Genomic DNA, 27,428 nt, shown 5'->3' on the forward strand with positions numbered 1-27,428 from the left:
GTAAGTAATTAACACCTGGGGGAGCAAACAGCTGTGCATCTCTCTCTATCAGTGTTATAGAGGGTGGACAATTTATGAGTTTACCCTGTATAAGCTTTATACAGAGTAAAAGGGATTTATTTGGGGTTTGGACCCCACTGGGAACTGGGTATCTGGGTGCTGGAGACAGGAGTACCTGCTAAGTGGTTTTCAGTTAAAGTCTGCAGCTTTGGGGGACGTGGTTCAGACCTGGCTCTGTGTTGCAGCAGGCTAGCGTGTCTGGCTCAACAAGGCAGGGTTCTGAAGTCCCAAGCTGGCAGGGAAAACGGGCTCAGAGGTAGACTCAGCACATCAGGTGGCAGCTCCCAAGGGGGTTTCTGTGACCCAATCCGTCACAAGGCCGACACTGGATGACCCTGACCGAGGCTGGGCGACCCCCTGGCTCTGCACTTGCTGCGTGGCCCTGCTGCTGGCCCCATACTGAGGGCTCCTTGCCATCGTTGGCTTCTCGGTCCCAGCATGGCACCTTGGGGCCTGGACTGGGGGCGCCCATTCCACGGGGGCTGGAGCGGGCAGTGAGTGGGGTGAGGGGACTGGCCTGGGGCCAGGGCTGCGCTGGGCTCCCAGGCACAGGGACGGATCAGGACGTCCAAGAATAACCCTGCGCCGTGTTTACACTGTACGTGACCCCGACCCTTCGCATTAACGTCACATCAGCCTTTGCCGCCGGCATTTCTCAGAGCCGCGCAGCCTCCCAGGGGAACAGCCCTGCTCTCCCCAGCCATTCCCACGCCGGCCCCGCTCCCCGGGGGCCAGCCTGCGGGACCGGAAGGGGGCAGCCCTCTGGAAACATGCCACGGCACCATCGCCTGCAAGGGGCGCCCCCCAGAGGCCAAGCTTGTGGGGCGGATTCACTCTGGGGAGGGTGTCCCCAAAGGAGTCCAGGGGTCTCAGCCCATCCCTCCTTTCCCAGCAGCCGAGCCTTTGACCCCCCCCCATCAGCCTCCCCCAGTGCCTGGGTGATTCTCCCCCCAGCCCAGGTGGGGGTATGACAGACACTCCCCCCACCCCTCACCGTTGGGCTGGGCCATGGGGCGGATGCAGCCAGAGGGGTGGGGGTGTCAGGCCTGGACTGGACCCAGCTGGGCTGGATGAGTGGCCAGTGGCAGAGCAGAGGTTGCAGAAGCTCCGGGCTGCCCATCATCGCCTGGTGCCTCGGTTTCCCCATCTTGGCAATGACACCGACCCACCTCCATTAAACACCTGCGCTCCCGGGGGGAAAAGACCCAGGGTGGAGGGTTGTTATGGGATGTACAATATTTACCCCACCCTGCGTCCGAGCCCCCCTGAGCTGCTGGGTTGTGACAAGGGAGGCGGGGCCCAGCCACGCAGGGCTGTGTCCAGAGATTTCAAAGCTGGCCTCTCCCTCCTGGCCCGAGTGACCGGTGCAGGTCTAGGAGGACAGCCCGGGTTAAACGTGTCACAAGCCCCGCAGCACAGCTCGCTGGGACGGGCCCAGGCAGGTTGGACACGTTTCATTGGCGCTACTCATTTGGGGTGCCCAGCTTCCCTGCCCGTGGGCAATGGGGCCAGCTGACGCTCATCCAGAAACAGGGAGATTCCATCCCACCAGTGTCTGTGGCTGGGGGGCCTTTCATGTGTGTCCCCAAGCCCTTCCGAGAGGTGAGTAGGTATCATATCCCCGTTACACAGGTGGTGGCGAGGTGCAGAGGGGACAAAGGATGAGATCAAAGTCCACCGAAGAGCAAGGAATAGAACCCAGTAGTCCTGATTCCCCGGTCTCATCCCTGGACCCCACTCCCCTCCCAGAGCTCGGGACAGAACCCAGGAGTCCTGGCTCCACCCCCCCTCCCCCAACCACTAGACCTCACTCCTCTCCCAGAGCTTCGGACAGAACCCAGGAGTCCTGGTTCCAGCTCCCCCCCGCAACCACTAGACCCCACTCCCCTCCCAGAGCTAGAACCCAGGTGTCCTGGCTCCCGCCTCCCCTCCTCTAACCACTAGACCCCACTCCCCTCCCAGAGCCAGGGACAGAACCCAGGAGTCCTGGCGCCCAGCCCCTCCCCCATGCTATGCACTCGGCTACACTGACGTAGCTCTGGTAAGCGATTGGCTGCCCACTTCTTCCTTGACTCCCTGGGCTGTGGCGCTAGGGGCAGCGAACTGCCCCAGCCAGCCCTGGGCAACGTGGGGCTTAGACCCCAGCAAGAGCTACAGGTGTGACAAGGGGGGGGGGGGGGGCTGAACTCAGCAGGCCTTGCCTGACCCCTGGCTAGTGCGGGTCCCCCTGGCCTGGACCCTGCCCTGGTGAAGGGGCCACGGCTCCATCCAGATGCGGGTTCTGCTGCCAGCCCGCTCTGCGCTCACCCTGTCCTGCTGGGCCCGCCTGGGGGCTGGGCAGGAGATGCCCCGTCCCTCTCCCCCACTTGCGCCCTCCCAGCGGGTACCAAAAGCTGCCCTGGCACAAGTGGGAGCCACGCCTGTGCCACCTGGGCCCTGCCCGCCCTGCAGCATCCATCAGCCCGAGCCTCTCCCCAGCGCTGCCCCCTCCTCACTCGGCTCCCTGACGGGGGGGCTCGGGCCTGTCCCTGCCCCCTCCTCTCTTTCCGCGGCTGTGGGGGCACCAGGGTACCCAGCCAGCTCCTCCCTGCCCTCACGCATGAGGCCACGGCATCTCACAAAGCTGGCATTGCCTAGTGACTGGGGCACTCCACCGCCCCATCCCGTCTGAAACCGTCACCTGTGCCCTCTGCCCAGCCCGTGTGCACGGCCCCAGCCCATCTCCAAGCTGGCCAAGGCCGGGCACAGCCCTCCCCTCCCTGTCTTCCCCCCAGCAGGGGCCCAGCCGCCTTCCTGGCTCCACACGGGCAACGTGTTTGGTGGCACGGCAGAGACGCGGTCACTGAGCCTGAGGGGCTGGGAAAACAGCCCAGAACTGACCTAATTACAGGTGTTAATTGTGTGTGTTACGAGCCAGCCAGTGGCTCCACCCGGGATCAGGGCCCCATCGCTGCACAGACCTGGAGCCAGAGCCAGCGCCGAACGGCTGAGCCCGAGAGGAAGTGACTTACTCCCCCGTCACGGAGCCCTCTGCTAGACCACCACGCTTCTTTCAAACACAGCCCACCCAGCCCGCGAGGCGCAGCGGAGGCAGCTCGTCTTCATGGGGCCTGCGCTGTGGCAGCTCCAGTAGCCTCCTGCCTGCAGCTGCACTGGCAGTGAGGAGATAGGGCTGGGGTAATGTCACCCACAGGATACAGTCACATGTGCATTCAGTCACAGATGTGCGCACAGTCACGCATGCACCCAGTCACTCACACACTCACACGTACGCACTCGACTCTCTCGCTCCTACGGAGACTTTACTTTTGTTCTTTCTTGTCCAGTTGCTAAAATAAAAGTTGTTCGGGCTGAATGTTGAAGGTTGCTCTTTGTGTGTGGGGGGAAAACCTAGCAAACCCTGCTCTGCCCAAGCATTCATGTACACACACACACACACACACATGTGCGCGCAGACCCCTGACACAGATGCTTTCCTGGCCGGTAGCAGCTCTGGGGGCCCAGCAAGGCCCTGATGGTGTGTCAGATTCATACAGCTCAGTCCGGGCTCCGGGTGGACGTTCCCTGCCCAGGCGCCCGGGCTCTGTGCTCAGAGCAGAGAACGCCACTTTCCCCAAGGCCCAGGGCCTGCAGGCTGGATCCCATGGCCGTGGCATTTGTAGCCAGGCGGGCAGGGAAGCCAGTGCCCCTGTGTGAGGTTATTGATATAATCTGGAACCATATAGAACACGGTTGCAACCAAAGTCCTGGAGTGGCACCAACTCTTGTATAAAGGGGGTCAAATGAGGTGTCTATGACAAGGTTATGGTTTGCTGGTTATGATTATGTTGTCTGTATGTGTGTATCAATTTTGTAGTTGAAGTTATGAATATTGGCTCTATACTGTCTGTATTTCAAACTTATGCTACGCTGCTGGGTGACATCCCAGACAAGTTGGTGTTAGCTCTGCCTAGCCTGCTTGATGGCCCATTAAGGACCATCAGCCATACAATTGACCCATTGAGAGAAGGCAGATACGCCTTGTAACCCAGCAAAGTATGCAGGGACTGGCCCATGTGACTCCAGACTCCATTTTGCTTTAATTTTCCACAGTAAGGACAAAGAGGTGTTCTTACACCTGGAAAAGACTATAAAAGGCTGATGCCTCATCTCCATCTTGTCTTCAGTCCTGCTTCTTACCTCTGGAGGGACTTTGCTACAAATGGAAGCTCTACACGAAGGACTGAATGACCCATCCCAGCGGGGGATGTTCCAGAGACTTGATTTGAACCTGCAGTTTATTCCATCGCTGCTACAAGCCTGAACCAAGAACTTTGCCATTACTGTATGTCATTGATTCCATTTAGCCGATTCTAGCTCTCATCTCTATCTTTTTCCTTTTATAAATAAACCTTTAGATTCTAAAGGATTGGCAACAGCATGATTTGTGGGTAAGATCTGATTTGTATATTGACCTGGGTCTGGGGCTTGGTCCTATGGGATCAGGAGAACCTTTTTCTTTTACTGGGGTATTGGTTTTCATAACCATTTGTCCCCATAACGAGTGGCACTGGTGGGAATACTGGGAAACTGGAGTGTCTAAGGAGATTGCTTGTGAGACTTGCGGTTAGCCAGTGGGGTGAGACCGAAGTCCTCTTAGTCTGGCTGGTTTGGTTTGCCTTAGAGGTGGAAAAACCCCAGCCTAGGGCTGTAACTGCCCTGTTTTAAGCGATTTGTCCTGAATTGGCACTCTCAGTTGGGTCCCGCCAGAACCACATCGTCACACCCTGCCAATGCAGCTCACAACAGGCCGTCCTGGAGCCAGCCGGGAAAGGAGCCATTCCTGGGGCGCTCTGCCGGCCCTGTGTAGCAGGGACATTGGGATAGGAGAGGGGTGCAGGGCACATGCCCGGGGCTAGCAGGTCCATGCAGCGAGGACCCGGGACTGATTAACCCTGCCCCAGCGCACGTCCCAGCCAGCGAGGACCGAGCCAGGGCCCCTAGCTGGGGCAGCTCACAATGGCAGGGGCAACTCCAGCCATCAAGTGGGGCTGGTCAGACACCTTAGTCCCTGCGCTGGGCACCACCCGCATGGAGGCCAGCCCTGCAGGGTCCCTGGGATCTGCAGGCTCTGGGCCTGGCACCCACCAGATGATCCCACAGGATGTCAGCATGGCCGGGATCCCTGCAGGGTGTGTGCTCCAAGCAAGGCCGCGCTGAACTCAGCCCCACAGGGTGCTCACTAGAGGCGCACTGGGGAACTACCCCCTGGGGCACCTCAGCTCTGGTGCCCCTCTGCCCTCCCCCCCCCCCGGCCTGTGTGCCAGGGGGATTGCACGCTGGCCTCATGGCAGAGCTCAGTCCCATAGCCTGGGGGCTTTCGAGGGCCCCTCTGTGCTGCCCTGCTGCCCCCCCTCCCATGCTGGGCTGCTACTGCTACCAGCCCCAGCCTCCCTGTCCTGGCTGCACCCAGCCCCCCCTTCTCTGGTCTCTCAGCCTCACAGAGCATGGCCTGGCCTGGGGCTCAGCTGGGACCATGCCCCTCACCCAGAACAGCCTGCAGTCCCCTCCAGCTCATTTGGAGGGACAGGGGGTACCTCGCCGCACCCCTACAGCTCTGCCCGCACCCTGCCATGTCTGCCCACCACAGAGCACACTGAGCACTGTTATCTGCACACCAACAGCACCCCCGTCGTGGGGAAACTGAGGCACCAAGACAGGAGGCCCCATCCCTAGTCACACCCCAGGCCAACGGCTGTTGATTTCAGGTGCCTGTTTCTGGGGCCCATAGTCAGCCCCCTGGGGGCTGAGTTTCAGAAGGGCCGATCGCTCCCAACTGCAGCAAACCACGTGGGAGCTGCAGACGCTCGCGGCTCTGGCAGGCAGATCCTGGGGGGGGGTCAATGGGGCTCCCCAAACCAGTGGCCATTTTGGTAAATCTTGGCCCATGGCAGTGCCAAATCCTGGAGAACCCAGGTGTCCTGCGTGGCCCAGGGCTGCCTTGCCTAGTCCACAGGCCCCGCAGATCCCATCAAATGGGGCTGGGCCCTGAGAGCTCTGGCCGCAGCGCCTGGTAACTAGCATCACCCGTGGCCTGGGCAGTGACTGGCACATGCGCCTGGTGCCCAAGAGTTTGGATTGGGCGGGGGGGGGCTCTATCCCCTCAGTAACTGTCTCGCCTACTTGCTCTGGCGATGTCAGTAGGCAGAGCAGGGGTAGTTCTGAGAGGCCAGGGCAGGGAGTGGTGATGGACACAGGGGACTTGTGCCCCTCATGCCAGCTGTGATGGGCATCCTGGGACGTGAGCCACGTGGCTGGGCCATGCCACCCTCGCTGCAAGATCTATGGGCCTCTCACTGCAAAGGGTCCATCTCCGAGCCCAGGGGGCACCTTGGCAGGAGAGTGGGATAGTCCAGGGATGTGCTAATAGAACAAGGGCCTAGAACTCCTTGGTTCTATTCCCAGCCATGGAAGGGGAGTGGGGCCTAATGGTTAAGAGAGGCAGGACTCCTGGGTTCCCTTTCCCTGCTCTGTGAGTTTGGGGCAAATCATTTTCCCGCTCTGTAACAGGGGAAGAATGATCTTCACCCCATTTTGCTTTGAGATCTTTGGCTCCCGGGTCTGCAGACGGTGGGGCAAAGAGACAAGGCGGGCAAGGCAAGGTCCTATCTGTGATTGGGCCAGCGTCTGCTGGTGACCTAAGCTTTTGAGCCACCAAGAGCTTGGCTCTCTCCCCAGCAGGAGCTGGTCCAAGAAAAGCTATGACCTGCCCCACCTTGTCGCTCTGATGCCCTGGGGACCGACACAGCTGCACCACCGCAGCAGGTGATTCTCGCTGGAGGCAGATACAGCTCCGGGGGCCACGTGTTAAAAGGATGTTGAAAAATGGTTGAGGGGGCAGACAAGAGCCACGTACTGAGGCAAAGGCTGGAGAAGTGGCTGCCGGGCCGGGCCAGGCCGAGCTCAGCCTGACAAGGGACGGTTCAGAGGTGACAATCCCAGGGTCTAAGCACCTTACGGAGGAGGACATACAGGTGACACCGGGCTCTTCAATCTGCCGGGGACAGGCAGGAAGCGAGCCCAGGGCTGGAGCCGGACACGTTCCAGCTGGGAATAAGGCCTAAACCTTCATCAGGGAGGGGGATTATCTGGTGGGACAAACTCCTGGGCAGAGGTGGAGGCGCCATCTCCTGGCTGCCTTTGGGGCAGGATGTCACACTCTGATCTAATGGTCCCTTCTGGCCTGAAACTCCAGGAATCTATGTAGGCAGCTGCATGTCAGTACTGGGCGAGGGGTCCATGTATGAGCAGCCCCTGCGCCCCACCCCAGAGGTGGCTGCATCTCAGCACTGGGCGAGGGGTCCACGTATGAGCAGCCCCTGCGCCCCACCCCAGAGGTGGCTGCATCTCAGCACTGGGCGAGGGGTCCACGTATGAGCAGCCCCTGCGCCCCACCCCAGAGGTGGCTGCATCTCAGCACCAGGCGAGGGGTCCCTGTGTATAACATGGCCTGTCCATGGTGTTTGGGATCCCAGGAGCTGCCGTGCAGTTGATCTTCATGCTGGGTCTAACTGCACACGGCAGGCGATGACCCAGCAGCTCGGGCCGTTTCCTTGCCAAGTGTCGGCTCTGTATCCGTGCGCTGCACTGCCCGGGGGCTGCCAGAGCCCAGCAAGTGTCACAGCAGCTGCATCCAGGAATTGAACTCGCTGATGCAATCGTGCCCTTAAGGGGGCAACGCTGCGTGCCCGGCCACCTGCAGTCTCCCTGCGGCACGGCTCTTCCTCCTGTTCGCTGGCCTCTGTCCTGGGGAGCAGCGGGGCAGGATCCGGCCCAGAAGCTGCAGACTGGGCTGGGTGCTGAGTGAGCCAGAGACAGCAGGTCCCAGCCCCTCTCCCTCATGATACCCCTCAACCCCCTGTGGGCCACGGGGAACCATCCACTGCCAGCCCCATAGCCCGCCGCAGCCCCCACCCCAGCACCCCACTACCCCACCTCCTCTCCCCATCAGCTCCCCCTCTGACAACCATCCACTGCCAGCCCCATAGCCCGCCGCAGCCCCCACCCCAGCACCCTACTACCCCACCTCCTCTCCCCATCAGCTCCCCCTCTGACAACCATCCACTCCCAGCCCCATAGCCCGCCGCATCCCCCACCACAGCACCCCACTAGCCCACCTCCTCTCCCCATCAGCTCCCCCTCTGACAACCATCCCCTCCCAGCCCCATAGCCCGCCGCAGCCCCCACCCCAGCACCCCACTACCCCACCTCCTCTCCCCATCAGCTCCCCCTCTGACAACCATCCACTCCCAGCCCCATAGCCCGCCGCATCCCCCACCACAGCACCCCACTACCCCACCTCTTCTCTGCATCAGCTCCCCCTCTGACAACCATCCACTCCCAGCCCCATAGCCCGCCGCGTCCCCCACCACAGCACCGCACTAGCCCACCTCTTCTCCCCATCAGCTCCCCCTCTGACAACCATCCACTCCCAGCCCCATAGCCCGCCGCAGCCCCCACCCCAGCACCCCACTACCCCACCTCCTCTCCCCATCAGCTCCCCCTCTGACAACCATCCACTGCCAGCCCCATAGCCCGCCGCAGCCCCCACCCCAGCACCCCACTACCCCACCTCCTATCCCCATCAGCTCCCCCTCTGACAACCATCCACTGCCAGCCCCATAGCCCACCGCAGCCCCCACCCCAGCACCCCACTACCCCACCTCCTCTCCCCATCAGCTCCCCCTCTGACAACCATCCACTGCCAGCCCCATAGCCCGCCGCAGCCCCCACCCCAGCACCCCACTACCCCACCTCCTCTCCCCATCAGCTCCCCCTCTGACAACCATCCACTGCCAGCCCCATAGCCCGCCGCATCCCCCACCCCAGCACCCCACTAGCCCACCTCTTCTCCCCATCAGCTCCCCCTCTGACAACCATCCACTCCCAGCCCCATAGCCCGCCGCAGCCCCCACCCCAGCACCCCACTACCCCACCTCCTCTCCCCATCAGCTCCCCCTCTGACAACCATCCACTCCCAGCCCCATAGCCCGCCGCAGCCCCCACCACAGCACCCCACTAGCCCACCTCTTCTCCCCATCAGCTCCCCCTCTGACAACCATCCACTGCCAGCCCCATAGCTCGCCGCAGCCCCCACCCCAGCACCCTACTACCCCACCTCCTCTCCCCATCAGCTCCCCCTCTGACAACCATCCACTGCCAGCCCCATAGCCCGCCGCAGCCCCCACCCCAGCCTAACCACCCATCCCAGCACCAAACTGCCCCCCTTCTCTCCCCTCACCCCATCAGCTGCCCCTCCCCCTCCAGCAACCATCCACTGCCAGCCCCATAGCCCACCGCAGCCCCCACCCCAGCACCCCACTACCCCACCTCCTCTCCCCATCAGCTCCCCCTCTGACAACCATCCACTCCCAGCCCCATAGCCCGCCGCAGCCCCCACCCCAGCACCCCACTACCCCACCTCCTCTCCCCATCAGCTCCCCCTCTGACAACCATCCACTGCCAGCCCCATAGCCCGCCGCAGCCCCCACCCCAGCACCCTACTACCCCACCTCCTTTCCCCATCAGCTCCCCCTCTGACAACCATCCACTCCCAGCCCCATAGCCCGCCGCATCCCCCACCACAGCACCCCACTAGCCCACCTCTTCTCCGCATCAGCTCCCCCTCTGACAACCATCCACTCCCAGCCCCATAGCCCGCCGCATCCCCCACCACAGCACCGCACTAGCCCACCTCTTCTCCCCATCAGCTCCCCCTCTGACAACCATCCACTCCCAGCCCCATAGCCCGCCGCAGCCCCCACCCCAGCACCCCACTACCCCACCTCCTCTCCCCATCAGCTCCCCCTCTGACAACCATCCACTGCCAGCCCCATAGCCCGCCGCAGCCCCCACCCCAGCACCCCACTACCCCACCTCCTATCCCCATCAGCTCCCCCTCTGACAACCATCCACTGCCAGCCCCATAGCCCACCGCAGCCCCCACCCCAGCACCCCACTACCCCACCTCCTCTCCCCATCAGCTCCCCCTCTGACAACCATCCACTGCCAGCCCCATAGCCCGCCGCAGCCCCCACCCCAGCACCCCACTACCCCACCTCCTCTCCCCATCAGCTCCCCCTCTGACAACCATCCACTCCCAGCCCCATAGCCCGCCGCATCCCCCACCACAGCACCCCACTAGCCCACCTCTTCTCCCCATCAGCTCCCCCTCTGACAACCATCCACTCCCAGCCCCATAGCCCACCGCAGCCCCCACCCCAGCACCCCACTACCCCACCTCCTCTCCCCATCAGCTCTCCCTCTGACAACCATCCACTCCCAGCCCCATAGCCCGCCGCATCCCCCACCACAGCACCCCACTAGCCCACCTCTTCTCCCCATCAGCTCCCCCTCTGACAACCATCCACTGCCAGCCCCATAGCCCGCCGCAGCCCCCACCCCAGCACCCTACTACCCCACCTCCTCTCCCCATCAGCTCCCCCTCTGACAACCATCCACTGCCAGCCCCATAGCCCGCCGCAGCCCCCACCCCAGCCTAACCACCCATCCCAGCACCAAACTGCCCCCCTTCTCTCCCCTCACCCCATCAGCTGCCCCTCCCCCTCCAGCAACCATCCACTGCCAGCCCCATAGCCCACCGCAGCCCCCACCCCAGCACCCCACTACCCCACCTCCTCTCCCCATCAGCTCCCCCTCTGACAACCATCCACTCCCAGCCCCATAGCCCGCCGCAGCCCCCACCCCAGCACCCTACTACCCCACCTCCTCTCCCCATCAGCTCCCCCTCTGACAACCATCCACTGCCAGCCCCATAGCCCACCACAGCCCCATCCCAGTGCCCCACCTCCTCTGGTGCCACCCAATCAGCTCCCCCCTCTGGCAACCTGCCAGTCCCATATCCCACTGCAGCCCCCATCCCCATCCTACCTCCCCAGCCAGACTCTTCCTCCATCCCAACCGTTCAGTCCCTCTCCACCACCCGCCCCCGGGCAACCATTCACTCTCCAGCCCCATAGCTCATCCCTACAGGTGCAACCCCTCCCCTCGTCCCAACACCCCAGCCCCAGGGCCGGGAGTCATCACCCCTGGAACCAGCCGCACCTTCCAAGAGAGGCGAGGCGCGGCAAGACGCGGCGGAAAGCGTCTCACGCCAGTCACGGAGGGAAAGGGTAGTTCGGTGATGGGGCTGGCACGCCGTAAATCTGGGTTCGAGACCTGACTCTGCCTCCCCTGGGAAAAGGAGAGGGCAGTGAACTCCCAGCCGCGATCCTTAAGAGTTTGAGTCCCGAAGGGCTGAGCCGGGCTCTGGTGTGTAGACGGGCCCCGAGTGAGGCTATAAACTAATCACCATAGAGGCGCCCCCCCCCCCCCCGCACGCTTCTCCTGGGGTCCCGACGTGTTTATTTGCTCTTGTGCCCGGCCGACACAAGCCGTGAGAAGGAGCCCAGCAAGCGCCGTTCGCTGCCAGGGGTTGGGCTAGAGGCAGCCTCCCGCTCTCAACCTTTGGGGGTGGGGTGGGGGGCTAGACACCCCGACCCGAAGGCCCCCAGGCAGGGCAGAAACGCAGCAGCGGGATCAAATAACCGCGCAGCAAGAACGAAGGGGCGCCAGGCAGCAGGGCACTGTCTACACTGGCGCGTTCCGGGGGTGTTTTTTCACACCCCTGAGGGGGAAAGGTGCAGTGCTGTGAACGGCCAGTGCAGACAAGCCCTGAGTCACCACCGCAGAGCCGGGATACCGAAGCGCTCGGGAGCCAGTCGTTTGCCACGGAAATGCAGCCACCTCTGAGGTGGAACACAATGGCTGGGTGACACCACACAGCCCGGCGGCAGGGTGGGAAAGGGAGCAAAGGGCCGGCCCCGATCCAACTGAAACTGACGGACGTGGCGGCCTGTCATCCCCTTTGGGGTTTGGCTGGAGGTGGGTCACCACCGCGCTCAGCGCCACTGGATCCCTACTGACCCCCAGGGGTTAGACCACTGCCCCCTGCTGAGCCCCCCTCCCTGCCTGCAGCGCCCCCCGCTGAGCCCCCACCCAGCTCCCTGCAGCCCAGCGCCCCCTGCTGAGCCCCCACCCTGCTCCCTGCCCTGCTGCGCTGAAGCGCCCCCTGCCAGCCCCTGACTGAGTCACCGGGGGGGGGGGGCAAACCCTACGCCGCTCCCCACCCCACCCCCTGCCTTCACCTTGGGAGCAGATGCCACCTTAAGAGGTCGGGAGCGTCCTTGGCCTGCTGTCCCCAGCAGCGACCCCCTAGCTCAGGGCGCGGCGCGGGCAGCCTGTGGGACCCACTTTCCAGCGCTCGCTCGCCACTAACTTCGCTCTTTCTCTCCCCCACTAGATGCCCCTTTACGAGGTTCTCCGGGAATCAGGAGGTGGCGGGTCCGGGGCTGTGCCGGGGGCCCGGAGGGGCCTGCGGGCGGGAGGAGCACGGGGAGGGAGGGAGAACGAGCTGGGGATGTAGTCCAGGGTCTCCGGAAGGGGGCTTCGTAGTGAAGGGGGCTCTGAGATGTATATATGGGGGGCTGGGGTGTTCCAGGGGAGGGGACGCTGGGATTGATTCATGGGGGACTGGGGTGGTGCAGGGGGTGGGGCGCTAGAGGGTACATGGGCGGCTGGGGGGAAGGGGCGCTGGGGGGTACATGGGGGCTGCGGTGGTGCAGGGGGAGGGGGCGCTGGGGAGTATATGGGGGGCTGGGGTGGTGCAGAGAGAGGGGCGCTGGGGTGATGCATGGGGGGCTGGGGGGTGCAGGGGGAGGGGGCGCTGAGGGGTACAGGGGGGCTGGGTTGGTGCAGGGGGTGAATGAGGGGGGTATATTGGAAATAACCCCTCCCCGGTTCCCCCTTGCTGGCGGCTGGGGCGGGAGCGCAGGTCCGGTTCTGGGACTGGATCCTCCCTCTGGAACGTCCTGTCTCTGCCCCCCGCCCCCCCAGCCCGGAGCCCGCGGCTCAGCCCAGCCCCAGCGTCAGACGCAGCCGGGCTCCGGTCCGGGCTGCAGGCAGAGCTCGCCGCGGGCCCGCGCCCCCGGGGGCAGAAACGCCAGGCCGGGCCGCAGCGTCCTGCCCGTGCTCCCCCGCAGCCGCCCCGCCGCGCCCCGGGGATGGGGCCGGGAAGCCGGTGGCTGCTGGGGGCCGCCCTGCTGTGCTGGGGAGCCCGCTGCCAGGTAAGGGCCCGGCCCGGCCCGGCCCGGCCCGCCCGCTGCCCTGCGTGGACGGGGCGCCCGCCGGGAGCTGCGGAGCCCTGTGCCCAGCGCCCCCGGCCGGGCTGGGGAGCGGAGCGGAGCGGGGGGCAGCGCCCTGCCCCGGGCCGGTTTGTGGCCGGCTCCCCCCTGCGTCCTGCCAGCTGCTGGGTCGGGGGGAGCGGCCTGCCCCGGCCTTTCCCAGCCTGGCCAACTGCTCGGCTCACCGGGCACCTGCTGCCCCGCGGCCCCCCAGGTCCCGGCTCGCTCTGAGCCCGCGGCAGACGGGGCGGGCCCGCTTTGAAGAGGCCGCGGTTCCCCGGGTACATGGGGCTAAGGCCCCTCCGCCGGGGGGCGCCCCCGATGCTACTGTCCGGCCGCGCCGCTGAGCCAGGCCCTGCTCGGGGGCCGCGCCCGGCCCGGCTCCGAGGGACACGGTCCCGCAGGCGGCAGAGCCCCCCCCGCAGTCTGCTTCAGCCCCCCGGATCCAGCCCCCTCCCCTCAGCCTGCTCCAGCCCCCCCCCCCGATCCAGCCCCCTCCCCACAACCTGCTCCAGCCCCCCCGGATCCAGCCCCCTCCCCTCAGCCTGCTCCAGCCCCCCCCCCGGATCCAGCCCCCTCCCCGCAACCTGCTCCAGCCCCCCGGATCCACTCCCCTCCCCGCAACCTGCTCCAGCCCCCCGGATCCACTCCCCCCCCCCCGCAACCTGCTCCAGCCCCCCGGATCCAGCCCCCTCCCCGCAACCTGCTCCAGCCCCCCGGATCCACTCCCCCCCCCACAACCTGCTCCAGCCCCCCGGATCCAGCCACCCCCCCGCAGCCTGCTCCAGCCCCCCGGATCCAGCCCCCCCCCCGCAGCCTGCTCCAGCCCCCCCGGGTCCAGCCCCCTCCTCGCAGCCTGCTCCCGCCGCCGGCATGTGGCGCGTCCCTCCCCCGGGTGCGGGGCCCATGGGACTCATCCGGGGCTTCCCGCTCCAGCTACACCGGCCCCGCCGGCGCCCCCGTGTCCTCCCTTCCCTGCGCTCCCGGCGCTGGCCCAGAGCCCCCACTCCCGGAGGTGCGGGGCGTGTGTGACCCCCTCCCCCCGAAGCCCGATGTCCCGCGGGTTCAGGTGAGCGGCTCCCCCTCCCACCCTGAGTCCTGGCTCTGGGGCACATGCTCAGATGCCCCCCTCCCCTGACCGCAGCCCGGCTGCCTTTAAACCCGCGTCCCTGCCCCCTCGGGATGCTTCGGAGACGCAGACCCCCCCCCCCCCAGTCTGGGTTATAACGCCGCCAGTCCCCCCGCCCCAGCTAGGCGGGACGAGCTTGGTACATTGAGATCATTAAAGCTTCCTTGGCCCGTTAGCGGTGAGGGAGGGGGGGGGGGGAGAGGGGAATGGTTGGTGGGATGGGGAGAGGTGAGTATGGGGGAGGGGTGGTATTGGGGAGGAGGGGGAGGAGGTCGTATGTGTGGGAGGGTGGGTGGGGTGTTCGTGAGGAGAGGGTCAGTGGGTGGTGTGTGTGGGAGGGTGGTGTGGTGTGAGTGGTGTGTGGGGGGTGAGGGAGGGAGTGGGGTGTTTGTGAGGGGGAGGGGTGAGTGTGGGGGAGGGGGTGGTATTGGGGGCAGAGGGAGGTTTTATGTGTGGGAGGGTGGGGTGTTTGTGAGGGGAGGGTCAGTGGGTGGTGTGGTGTGAGTGGGGGGTGTTTGTGAGGGGGAGGATGGGGTGAGGGATGGGTTGGGGTGTTTGTGAGGGGGAGGGTGTTGTGGTGTGAGGGGAGAGGGAGTGGGTGATGTTTGTGTGGGGGGGTGGCGGGTAGCCCCAGTCTTCTGCCCCATTCCCACTCTGCTAACCCCCGCGCCCCGAGTCTTCCTCGCTTCTTGTCCTGATCTGTTGCTGCCACCCCCCACCCCAGAGGTGGCTGCTCTTCGGTGCAGCGGGATAGGCCGGGGAGTCCTGTTTGTAGCAATCGGGCCCTCTGGGAAGAGGCCACTGGGGCCGCCTGGTCTGGGGTTAGAACCCAGGACCCCAAGTCAGGCGCTTCCGCGTCTGCCCGCTGCTCTGAGTGACCCCCAAGGCCCCAGGCTGGGCACCCACCTGCTCTCATGGAGCTGGGGCGCCCTCTGGTGGCTGACTGGGAACAGCAGGCCCCCGAGTTTTCACCATGACCCCTCTGGGTGCTGCCCCTTGGCCTCTCCCTCGCCCAGGGTTTCTCTGCTGGTGGCAGAGCCTGGGGCTGCAGCCGGGAGGGGTAGAAGCCATACACGCCCCGCCCCCCACATCCCATGCCAGGAGCCAGGGCACAGGGAGCTAAGGGACCAGCCGCCTTAACTCTGACCCCTGGGGCACCATCTAGCGATGGAGGGGGGCAGCCCTCTGCTTGCCCCCTCCAGAGCTGGAAAGTGGGATAACTAGGGGGTGAAGGTGAGGGAGGGGCAGGGGCTAGAGCAGTGGTTCCCAAACTGGGGGTTGTGAACCCTTGGGCGTTTGCAAAACGTTACAGGGGGTTCTCGGGGGAAAAAAACCCTAATGGCGGACAGAGCTGTCCCTAGGGACCCCGGGCAGCCCGGAGCCCCTGGACTTCCAAGAGCTGAGCAGATCAAAGCAAGCATCGCTATCACACTGAGGAGACTGAAACTTCAAGTCTCCTTATAAGACATGGAAAGGGAGGTGGATATTTTTTGCTGTTTTTAAAATGAAATAGGCAGCTAGGATTGTTTTTACAATTATTACCAAGAACAAGTTTTGTGCGTTGTTTGCCTGGACTGCCAAGACCCGAATGCGTGTGTAGGAGGACTTCTGAGTTGGCTTCTTAACTCCCTATCTCCTGTTTCACATCCGATGCTCCTTGAGGAAACCTAGGAGCCTTGTCTTAGACCAGGCTTATTCCGCTGATACGAGCTAGGAAAGTGAGAGCTTGGAAGAGTGTCGCCGTTTTCATCATGTAATAAATATACTGTCATGATACATAATCATTCATAATAGCGTGTAATAAACATGTCATAAAACCAAATGTTATATTTCCAAGATCACGGCTTTTATCATTTGTCAGGTACAGGAGACAATCCCTGGAAATATTCATTTTTAGGAGGGGGTTCGTGAGACTTGGCTGTGATGAGGGGGGAACTAGGGGCGGGGGCAGGGACTGGGGGGCCGGAGCTGGGGGTGGCTGTGGTGGTGGTGGGGAGCCAGGGCTGGGGCGATGGGGACAGGGACTAGGGGGGCCGGAGCTGGGGGAGGCTGGTTTCTAACGGGTCTGTTGTGTTTCAGGTGGCGCCCCCGCTAGGCCGGACAGCAGCAGGTGAGTGTCCCGGCCCCTCGGCTGTAGCTGTTGGCTCCCACCTGGTCCCAGGTCTGCTGCCCCCCGCACTCAGAGTGCCCTGGGAAGGGGCAGCAAGACTGGGGGAGCAGAGGGGATGGAGGAGAAAGACCCGTGAGAGGGTTTGGGGAGGGGCAGGGGACTTGGGGTCCAGGGTGAGGGGGTTGAGACGGGGCAGGGGGTGGGGGGCTGGAGGAGGAGAGGGCAGCGGTGTGGGGTTTTGAGGACGGTCTGGGAGAGGACAGGACAGTGGTGGGGGGTTTTGAGGATGGGCTGGGGGTGGTGGAGGACAGGGCAGTGCTGAGGTTTTGAGGAGGGGCAGAGGGAGGGCAGGGCAGGGGGGGGTTGAGGTGGGGCTGGGGATGAGGGGTGGAGGAGGATGGGGCAGTGGTGGTGGGGGTTGAGGACGGGTTGGGGTGGGGGAGGATAGGGCAGTGCTGGGGTTTTGAGGACGGTCTGGGAGAGGACAGGGCAGTGGTGGGGGTTTTTGAGAAGGGGCTGGGGGAGGACAGGGCAATACTGGGGTTTTGAGGAGGGGCAGGGGGAGGACAGGGCAGTGGGGGGGTGGGGAGGGGCTGAGGGCAAGCGGGAGGTGGGAGAGGGGCCCTGTGGCTCGGCGGGGGAAGGCCGAGTTGCAGCCCAGTGCTGGTAATCCCCCCCCCTCCCCGCAGTGGTCCCCTTCGAGGAGGTGTGGAGCCGCAGTTACTGCCGCGCCCTGGAGACCCTGGTGGACGTGCTGGGCGAGTTCCCCCACGAGGCTGAGCACGTGTTCAAGCCGTCCTGTGTCCCGCTGCGGCGCTGCGCTGGCTGCTGCGGGGACGAGGACCTGGAGTGTGTCCCGGTGGAGACCCGCCCCGTGGCCATGCAGGTGGGCCCGGGGGTGGGGGTGTGACAATGCGGTTCTGGCGGACCCCAACTGAGAGTGCCAACTCAGGACAAATTGCTCAAATAGGGCAGTTACAGCCCAAGGCTGGGGTTTTTCCACCTCTAAGGCAAACCAAACCAGCCAGACTAAGACTTCGGTCTCACCCCACTGGCTAACCGCAAGTCTCACAAGCAATCTCCTTAGACACTCCAGTTACCCAGTATTACCACCAGTGCCACACGTTATGGGGACAAATGGTTATAAAAACCAATACCCCAGTAAAAGAAAACGGTTCTCCCGATCCCAAAGGACCAAGCCCCAGACCCAGGTCAATGTACAAGTCAGACCTTACCCACAAATCACGCTACTGCCAATCCTTTAGAATCTAAAATCTAAAGGTTTATTCATAAAAGGAAAAAGATAGAGATGAGAGTTAGAATTGGTTAAATGGAATCAATTACGTACAGCAATGGCAAAGTTCTTGGTTCAGGCTTGCAGCAGCGATGGAATAAACTGCAGGTTCAAATCAAGTCTCTGGAATACATCCCCCGCTGGGATGGGTCCTCAGTCCTTTGTTCAGAGCTTCAGTTTGTAGCAAAGTCCCTCCAGAGGTAAGAAGCAGGATTGAAGACAAGATGGAGATCAGGCATCAGCCTTATATAGTCTTTTCCAGGTGTAAGAACACCTCTTTGTTCTTACTGTGGAAATTTACAGCAAAAATGGAGTCTGGAGTCACGTGGGCCAGTCCCTGCATACTTTGCTGAGGTACAAGGCGTATCTGCCTTCTCTCAATGGGTCCATTGTATAGCTGATGGTCCTTAATGGGCCATCAAGCAGGCTAGGCAGAGCTAATCTCAGCTTGTCTGGGATGTCACCCAGAAGCATAGCATAAGTTTGCCATACAGACAGTATAGAGCCAATATTCATAACTTCGACTACAAAACTGATACATACATATAGACAGCATAATCATAACCAGTAAACCATAACCTTGTCCTAGACACCCCATTTGACCCCCTTTATACAAGATTTGGGTGCCACTACAGGACCTTGGTTGCAACAATGATCTATATGGTCCCAGTTTATGTCAATAACGTCACAGGGGGGCACTCCGACCCCCGCGTGGGGCTGTGGCTGGCAAACCGCCCCCTGTTTCTGCCCCGGCCCCAGGGGGAGCGCCGGCCCCCAGTGCTGACGGGAGACCTTGGCTCTGCCAGGCCGCCCATCTAGCCCGGCATCCCGCCTCCTGAGGTGGCTGGTCCCAGCTGCCTTAGGGGAGGGTCCAACCCCCCGATGGTTAACTCTGGCCGGGGCTGGAGGGAGGGGACGGGGGCGGCTCGTCCTCTGACCCCGGGGAGTGGAAGCGGCTGTTCCCTGGGCCGGAGACACGTCGGGGCAGCTCTGAGACCTTGTGGCGGTGAGTCCTACAGGCGGCCGGTGCCCTAGCGGGGTCCGGGATGTACGATCGTGGGGCCGCGGGCAGGCTGCGTCCCATGGGGCGGGACAGCACTTTCCCCACCAGCCCCCGGCTCCTGCCCTGGGCACCGGCTTCCCTCCCACTTGGCCAGCTGGTGCCCCCCCCCTCCCCCGCCGGGTCAGTGCTTGGCCTTGCTGTTGCCCGGGAGAACCGAGCTTGGCCAGTGGCGCGGCGGCCCGGGGGGGTGGCATGGGGGGTGGGGTGGGGGGGGGAGGGGGCTGGGTACCAATGAGCTGCATCCTCCCGCCAGGTCGTCCGCCTCAGCCCGATCCAGGGGAAGAGTCAGCAGGAGGAGATGCGGTTCACTGAGCACAGCCGCTGCGCCTGCAGGTGAGGGGGCACGGCCGGTGCATGCAGGTGTGTGTGTGTGTGGGGGGGTACGGCCGGCGCATGCAGGTGAGGTGGGGTTACAGCCGGCCCGTGCAGGTGGGGGGGGGGTTACGGCCGGCCCATGCAGGTGAGGGGGCACGGCCGGTGCATGCAGGTGTGTGTGTGTGGGGGGGGGGTACGGCCGGCGCATGCAGGTGAGGGGGGGGGGTACGGCCGGCCCGTGCAGGTGAGGGCGGGGGAGCCTGTGGCCGGGTACAAGCATAGGTGGAACATAGGTGGATGGCGGGGGGTGCAGCTTGTGAGGGGTAGGGGCACGTGGCTGGTGCGTGCTTGGAGCAGGGGGTTGGACTATGTGACCCCCTGAGGTCTCTTCCAACCCTGATCTTCTATGTCTGGGGGAGGGGATAGTGTGGCCGGGGGGGGGCGGTACATGTGCTGGGGGCGGGTTGTGGCCAGTGCGGGGGACGCTGGCCTGTGGGTGTAGAGGGAAGCTGCGCTGTTCATTCAGCCCGGCCAGGGACTCGCTGTTGGTTCCCAGACTGGCCCTGAGCCCCCCCACAGCTCAGTCGGGGTCCCAGCCCCAGGACCCCGGGGTGGGGGTTCCATACCCTGCGCACCCCCCCCCCCCCACAGCGAGACACGTCCCTGGCTGAGCTCTGCCCCCCCCCCAGCCCCCTTACCAGCGTGTCTCTGCTTTCAGGCCTCGGAGGAAACGATTGAAAAGCGAGAGGTAGGTGCTGGCCTGGGGTGGGAGAGCCTGGGGGCCGGGGGGGGGGGCTCCCTGGGGGCGCAGGGGGTTCCTTGTGGGGGCTGGAGAGGGAAATGGGGGGCTCCCTGTGGTGCACGGCGTTCATTGGGGGCTGCATAGGGAAGCGGGGGTGGTTCCTTGCGGGGCTGGGGAGGGAAGCAGGGGGACTGGGTTCTCTGGTGATGGGAAGGTTCCCTAGAAAATTTGAAGTATTGGGAAAGACGCCTAGTCACAGTGGGGGGAGGGGAGAGATGGACAGACACGGTGAGCACAAGTCAGAAGGTGAGGGGGGGGCGGGAAGAGATCCCCCTCCCCCCACCCCCCGCTTTAGCATGGCCAGGGGCTCTGGCGCAGGTCTGGGACCTCAGGGCTTTGGCTGGTGCCAAATGGGTGCTGTGATCTGTAGGTGTGGGGTGCAGGGTGCCATCCCCCCTCTGGGCCCAGAGTTCCCTGGGCTGGTGCCCCAAACCTGGGGGGTGGGGCACGGCAGAGCTGCAGGATGCGGGGTGAGGGAAGGGAGCCCTTGGAGCAGGGCAGGGGGCCTGGCATGCAGAGAGTAACCCCCCCCCCACCTCTTCCAGAGACAGCAAGAGAGGATCCAGGAGGAGACCTCGGGAGCCGGGTCCTGTGCCCCTCCCCACCCCCCTGTATGTACACACCAGGGCATGGGGGACAGAGGGGCTGGTGTGGGGGGCAATGGTGTGGGCCCCTTGGAATGCAGCGGCTGCTGGGAGTTGTGGGGAGGGGCAGAGACTGCTGTGGTCCCAGGGGGGTTGGGCTCCAGCCCCCATGGGCCTCGCCCACTCTCCCTCCCATGGTGCCTGGCCTGCGCAGGGGGACACCAGCCGAGGCACCCAGCCGCTCTCCCTGGGCCCTGTGCTCTGGGGCTCTCCGGGTGAGTCCCAGCCAGCTCGGGAATCGGGGTGCGCAGATCCGCAGAGAGGGGCGCTGTTTCTCCAATGGGGGTTGGGCACAGCGCAGGGGTGGGCGATGGACCCCAGGGAGGCTCTGTCCTAGTCACTCCGCCCTCCCCTCGCCCCTCCAGTCCGGTTCTGCTGCGTGAGGCCGTTGTGTGTGTTCCCTCCACAGGTGCCAGCCCCTGTCCCAGAGGGAGCCGAGGCCAAGACCCGGGGTGAAGGAACCGGTCCTGCCCCCAGGTGGGGGTCCAGGATGCAGCCCCCAAAGCAGACTGGAGCTGGGACCAGCTCCAGCACCCAGTGAACGAACCCACGTGCAGCACCCAGGCTGGGGGGCTGGTAACCCCACATGAAAGGGGCAAGGAGCGATGCCTCTAGGGCAGTGGGGGGAGGGGACTCGCTCTTAAGAGGCTGCTCTTCCAGGGGGGTCTGCCAGGGCGGCCAGGGGCTCCCAGGTTGACGTCAGGGGTAGGCAGGGGCTGAAGGCGGCTGGATGGGGAATTGAGGACCTGAACTTCTGGCAAAGGGAGCTTCAGGCCAGGTGCCCCAGAGCCAGGAGCGGATAGTGGGTAGATGGGGTCCCCTTTCCAGCGATGGGAGCCCAGGAGCCAGCCCCCTCCCCCCCGATAGGACCCAGGTCCCCCTGGATGGGAGCAGGAGCCGCCCGTAGCGAGATGCTCTGGGCAGCGCGTTCCTGGGCCACGTCTGCTCAACTCCTGAGCCGGTGAGTTCCGCAGGGCTGCGACGCCCGGCCTGGCCTCCCCGGTTCTGAGGCTGCAGAGAGCTCGTGTATAACCCATGCACAGATACTAAACCCACAATAAACCCCGTCTCCTCTCTGCCCTGGCGTGAGTGTCTCCTCGCCTGGCTGATGCCCCAGCCCTGCCGGTGCACGATGGGGGAGCAGCTCAGAGACCCCCAAAAGGAGCACACCCGTGACACCGTGCCAGGGGCCCTGCGGGTGGGTGATGTGACGAGGGGAGCTGGGCGATGGGAGGAGGTAGTTGCTCTGTCGTGGGGGGAAAGGTGGAGGCTGTTGGGGACTCCTGTTTGGGTTGCTAGGTTGTATTGGCACAGGTGTGGGTTCCCTGGTTTCACACCCTAAGAGTATATTTTAAACACCACCCATGGCACGGGGCCACCCCACCAACCAGCCCCCGGCTGTACAGTCATTCGTGCTGCCCCCTAGCGTGACGAGCTCAGTGCTGGTGGGGGGCCCTGCAGAGGGCACAGCGTGGCCTCAGTTTTGGGGTTCAATCCCTTCCTGGTTTCCCCCAAACCAGCTCCTGCCCCTATGCCCTGAGAACCAGCAGGCCCAGCCCACCAGCCAGGGGCGGCTCCAGACACCAGCGCAGCAAGCGCGTGCCTGGGGCGGGAAGCCACGGGGGGCGGCAGTCACGCCTGCAGGAAGTCCGCCAGTCCTGTGGCTTCAGCAGCAATTGGGCAGTGGGGACGCCGATGGTGCAGCACCAGCGGACCTCCCGCAGGTAAGCCGCTGAATCCGCGTGACCAGCGGACTGCCCACAGGCACGCTGCCGAAAGCCTCCTGCCTGCCGTGCTTGGGATGGCAAAAAACATAGAGCTGCTCCGGGCAGTGGGCCAGGCAGAGCCACCCAGCCCTGGCGTGCCCCACCCCCAGCTCTGCTCCAGCCCTACCCCCAGCCATGGCCCCAGCTCCCAGCCCCACACCTGACCCTGTCCCCAGCCTCAGCCCCTGGCTGTAGCTCCGGACCCAGACCCACCGCCAGCTGCAACCCCAGCTTCAGGCCCCTACACCTATCTGTCTTTGTCCATTTCCCCCCCTCCTCCAGGAGCCTTGGCCCTAGCTCTGGGGTGGGGGGAGGCATGAACACGGGGACGGGGGGAATACTGTAGCTCCTCCCCCCTGCCCCCACCCAGCGCGGTTCCTGCCCAGATCCGGGATGACTCCTCCACCCGCCCAGCGCCACTCCTGCCGGGGTCAGGGCTTTTCGTCTCCCGGCCTCCTGATCTGCCACTTCACGCACCAGCCCTAGCCTAGCTGGGCTCCCTTGGGTCGCCTGCTGTCAGGGCCAGTTCTGGTTTTTTTGCCGCCCCAAGCGAAAAAAAAAAAAAACCCTCCGGCAGCAAACTGCCAAAGCAAAAAAAAACCCCCCAAACCTCCGAGAGCTGCCCCTGGAATGCCGCCTCTGCAGTTGTGCCACCCCAAGCGCGTGCTTGGTTTGCTGGTGCCTAGAGCTTGGCTGGCAGGGAGAAACCCTACAGGTGGACGCCATGGCCTCCAGCCCACAGGTGTGGGGCAGCCCCAGGTGAGCACTGCTGCTGAGAGCCCCGCCCCCTAAGGCGTGTGTGAGACTCACTCAGCCCCTGCTGGAGCAGAAGGATGGGAAACAGCTGATCTGAGCCTGCCCACCAAGAAGCTGATTCCTGGCTGCCAATAACTGGTCATCCCTTAATTTTTTCCCATGGGTGCTCCAGCCCCAAAGCATCCATGGAACCAGCGCTTATGGGACCACAGTTCTAGGGGCTGGGCAGGGGGGCTGCATGGTCAAAGCTCTCAGGATGGGGTGCTGAATAGAGGCTATGCGCCCCGAGCGTGTGCCCAGGGACAGCAGTGTCTGAGCTCCGGTCAGACGCTGCAGGCTCAAAAGACCTGGGACAGCATGGAGAGGGGTGCTTGACTGGACCAGCCCCATGGATGGACGCACTGCCAGGGGGTGGAATTGATTGCAGACTTCTCATGCCTCAACCTCTGCCAGTGCCCCTCACCAGCCTGCCCTGGGGGGCCCAGCTCCGGGCAGAGAGGCTGCCAAGGACAGGCGGTTAGCACAGGTGGGGTTGGAGCTTTTGAGATGGCAGGGGCACGTGGCGTCCCCCAGCCTCCGGCCCTCCTATTTCTCCTGGACCCCGCTCTCTCCCTACCCACCTCCCCATCCAGGGCTTAATGTGGCCCCGGGCTTGCCGGGGCTAAGTCAGTCTGCTGCTCTGAAAGGTGATGCTAGGATGTTAATATCACTTTTCACAACAGATTCACTAGCCAGCAAGTCTAAAAAAAAGGCAACCAAAAAAGAGAAGAACGTGCAAAGCACCTTATTTGTGTTCCTATTTTGTGTAGGTCCAGGAAAGACTAGAGACAGCTGTGCATTCTTTGTATGATTGAATCTGCAAATGTGAATTAAGTATTTTTAGGAAAAACTGTTGGTGCAGCCACCAGCAAGAGTGGGTGGTTTCACTCCGAGGCCACCAAAAAAGTGACCCCCTGCCCTACTTTATCTCCACCAGGCGCAGAACCCGCCCCACCCCTGCCCCTGGGTAGTGCTGACGCTTCTGGATCCTGCATCGTGCCCCGTGAGCTACCAGCAGGGCCGGCTCCAGGCACCAGCCTGGCAAGCAGGTGCTTGGGGCGGCCGCTCCGGAGAGGGGCGGCAGGTCCAGCTATTCGGTGGCAATTCGGCGGATGGTCCCTCACTCCTGCTCGGAGCGAAGGACCTCCCCCCGAATTGCCGCGGCAGATCGCGCTTGCGGCTTTTTTTTTTTTTTTTTGGCTGCTTGGGGCGGCCAAAACCCAGGAGCCGGCCCTGACTACCAGGCCCAGGCGCTCAGCGTTTCATCCCAAAGGTGGCACCCCCAGGGGAACAGCTCCCCCAGCACCATGCCGGCTCCTGGGTAAGGGCAGCCCCTGCTGAGTCACCCCCCCAAAGAGAGAATCACCCCCCATCCTTGAGTAGTGCTGAGACCTCCCTGGGCTCAGCCCCTGTAGAGCAATCTGGTAACACCAGCGCCCCCTTCCGTGCAGGGGGCCATTGGCTTCCAGCAGCCCCCACTTCCAGGGTGCATTCGCCAGCCCCTCCGAGGAGTCCCGGGCCGGGGAAGTTCAGCTCGAGGGCACGGCGCCCCCCGAGCTCCGGGCTGTCGCGGGCAGCACATGTGCCTAGGAACGTTCAAAGCGCCTGATGCAGAATGAGGCCGGGGTGCACCCAGAGAGACCAGAACCGGCTGGGAGGGACATCTCCCCCTTCCCTCTCACCAGAGAGACCAGAACCGGCCGGGACATCTCCCCCTTCCCTCTCACCAGAGAGACCAGAACCGGCCGGGACATCTCCCCCTTCCCTCCCACCAGAGAGACCAGAACCGGCCGGGACATCTCCCCCTTCCCTCCCACCAGAGAGACCAGAACCAGCCGGGACATCTCCCCCTTCCCTCCCACCAGAGAGACCAGAACCGGCCGGGATGTCTCCCTCCTCCCCTCCCACCAGAGAGATCGGCACCGGTCTCCCCCCACCAGAGAGACTGGCCCTGTGAATGTGTACTAGAGTCTTGGGAACAGGAGTGCCAGCAAAGGCTCCCATACCAGGGTTAGTCAACAGGTGGACCGCGGGCCAAATCCAGACCGCCAGACGCTTTTGAATGGACCCTGAAATCTTTCTACTTACTTATTATCATTATTATTGTTGTTATTGTTTGAAATTTTCTCTCGAGTGTGGCCCTTGACTATACCTTTACCAAGAAATTTGGACCTTGATAAAAACTAATTGACTACGCCGGCCCTACATGACTCGGGAAAGCCATCGGCTCAAAGCCAGCCACTATTTCGGGGGCCGTAATAATTGCCACCACCGGGGACAAACCACAGGACTAATCACCTCCCAACTTTCCATCACCACAACACCGACGGTTGGCTTGTCACCACCAAACTGACCAGCCACCGACTTGCAGCACTCTGGGGCAGCCAGCTTCCATAGGGCACTGGCAACCCATTTCTGGACTGGTCTGGCCTCCCTGCGTCCGGGGGCTCAAGGGTCGGGCAAGCTCCCCACACGGCTCCTGTTTACTGACTTGGTGGGCTAAAAACACTTCCACACACGGGCCGAGGACAGACACGTTCTCCCCCAATACATTACAAAACAGTTCAGAGAGTGGCTTGGTTTAAAAATTGCCAGTTTTGAGGAATCTGCCACAATCGTTGGCTGTTAAAAATTTGTGCCTTATTTCCAGTCTGAATTTGTCTGGCTCCAAATTCCAAAGATTGGATCTTGCTAGATCTTTGCCTGCTAGACTGAAGAACCCATTATTAAATATCTGCTTCCAAGCAGGTACATAGAAACTATGCTCAAGTCACCCCTTCACCTTCTCTTTGCTAAGGTAAATAGACAGAGCTCTTAAGTCTCACGGTAAGGCAGGTTTTCCAATCCTTTCGTCATTCTAGCAGCTCTTCTCTGAATCTCTCCAATGTTTCTACATCCTCTTGAACTGTGGGCACCAGAACTGGACACGGGATTCCAGCCACACCAGTGCCAAACACAGTGGTGAAATAACCTCTCTGCTCCTACTCAAGGTTCCCCTGTTTATACATCCAAAGATCACATTAGCCCTTTTGGCACATTGGCAGTTCACGTTCAGCTGATTGTCCAAGATGATCTCCAAGTCTTTTTCCAAGTCGCTGCTTCCCAGGATAGAGTCCCCCATAACATAAGAACATAAGAACGGCCGAACTGGGTCAGACCAAAGGTCCATCTAGCCCAGTATCCTGTCTACCGACAGTGGCCAATGCCAGGTGCCCCAGAGGGAGTGAACCTAACAGGTAATGATCAAGTGATCTCTCTCCTGCCATCCATCTCCACCCTCTGACAAACAGAGGCTAGGGACACCATTCCTTACCCATCCTGGCTAATAGTCATTAATGGACTTAACCTGCATGAATTTATCCAGTTCTCTTTTAAACGCTGTTATAGTCCTAGCCTTCGCAACCTCCTCAGGCAAGGAGTTCCACAAGTTGACTGTGCGCTGTGTGAAGAAGAACTTCCTTTTTGTTTTAAACCTGCTGCCCATTAATTTCATTTGGTGGCCCCTAGTTCTTGTATTATGGGAATAAGTAAATAACTTTTCCTTATCTACTTTCTCCACATCGCTCATGATTTTATAGACCTCTATCGTATCCCCCCCTTAGTCTCCTCTTTTCCAAGCTGAAAAGTCCTAGCCTCTTTAATCTCTCCTCATATGGGACCCGTTCCAAACCCCTAATCATTTTAGTTGCCCTTCTCTGAACCTTTTCTAGTGCCAGTATATCTTTTTTGAGATGAGACCACATCTGTACACAGTATGCAAGATGGGGCGTACCATCGATTTAGATAAGGGCAATAAGTGTGACCTGCATCCAGTAAGTGTGGCCTGCATTCTTTGTTTCTCAATGTACATTTACATTTGGCCCTATTAAAACACACATTGTTTGCTTGCGCCCCCTTTACTAAGTGATCCAGACCGCTCTGTATCAGTGACCTGGCCTCTTCATTATTTACCATTCCTCCAATATTTGTATTGTCTGCAAACTTTATCAGTGACGATTTTTTGCCTTCTTCCAAGTCATCGATAAAAATGTTAAACAGCGCAGGGCCAAGCTCTGATCCCTGTGGGACCCCACTGGAAACATACACATCAATGAGGATTCCCTGTTTACAGTTATCTTTTGAGACTTGTCAGCCAGCCAGTTTTTAATCCATTTAACGGGTGCCACCATGTTAATTTCGTACTGTTCTAGTTTCTTCATCAAAACGTTGTGTTCACAAGTCAAATGCCTC

At 62.4% G+C, this 27,428-nt stretch overlaps 1 protein-coding gene across 1 annotated transcript; it reads left to right on the plus strand.

The window, feature by feature from the left end:
- Nucleotides 1-12,961: 12,961 nt before the first annotated feature.
- On the plus strand, nt 12,962-21,715 carry LOC101941746 (snake venom vascular endothelial growth factor toxin ICPP-like). The gene is made up of 7 exons (XM_065570726.1): nt 12,962-13,223; nt 16,489-16,519; nt 17,209-17,405; nt 19,130-19,209; nt 19,910-19,939; nt 20,539-20,604; nt 21,047-21,715. Exons 1-7 carry the CDS (start codon nt 13,161-13,163, stop codon nt 21,225-21,227), a joined length of 648 nt encoding a protein of 215 aa, XP_065426798.1. The 5' UTR covers nt 12,962-13,160; the 3' UTR covers nt 21,228-21,715.
- The last annotated feature ends 5,713 nt before the right edge of the window (nt 21,716-27,428 follow it).

This window comes from Chrysemys picta, chromosome 17, assembly GCF_011386835.1.
Source record: "Chrysemys picta bellii isolate R12L10 chromosome 17, ASM1138683v2, whole genome shotgun sequence".
In the NCBI taxonomy this organism is placed as follows: Eukaryota; Metazoa; Chordata; order Testudines; family Emydidae; genus Chrysemys; species Chrysemys picta.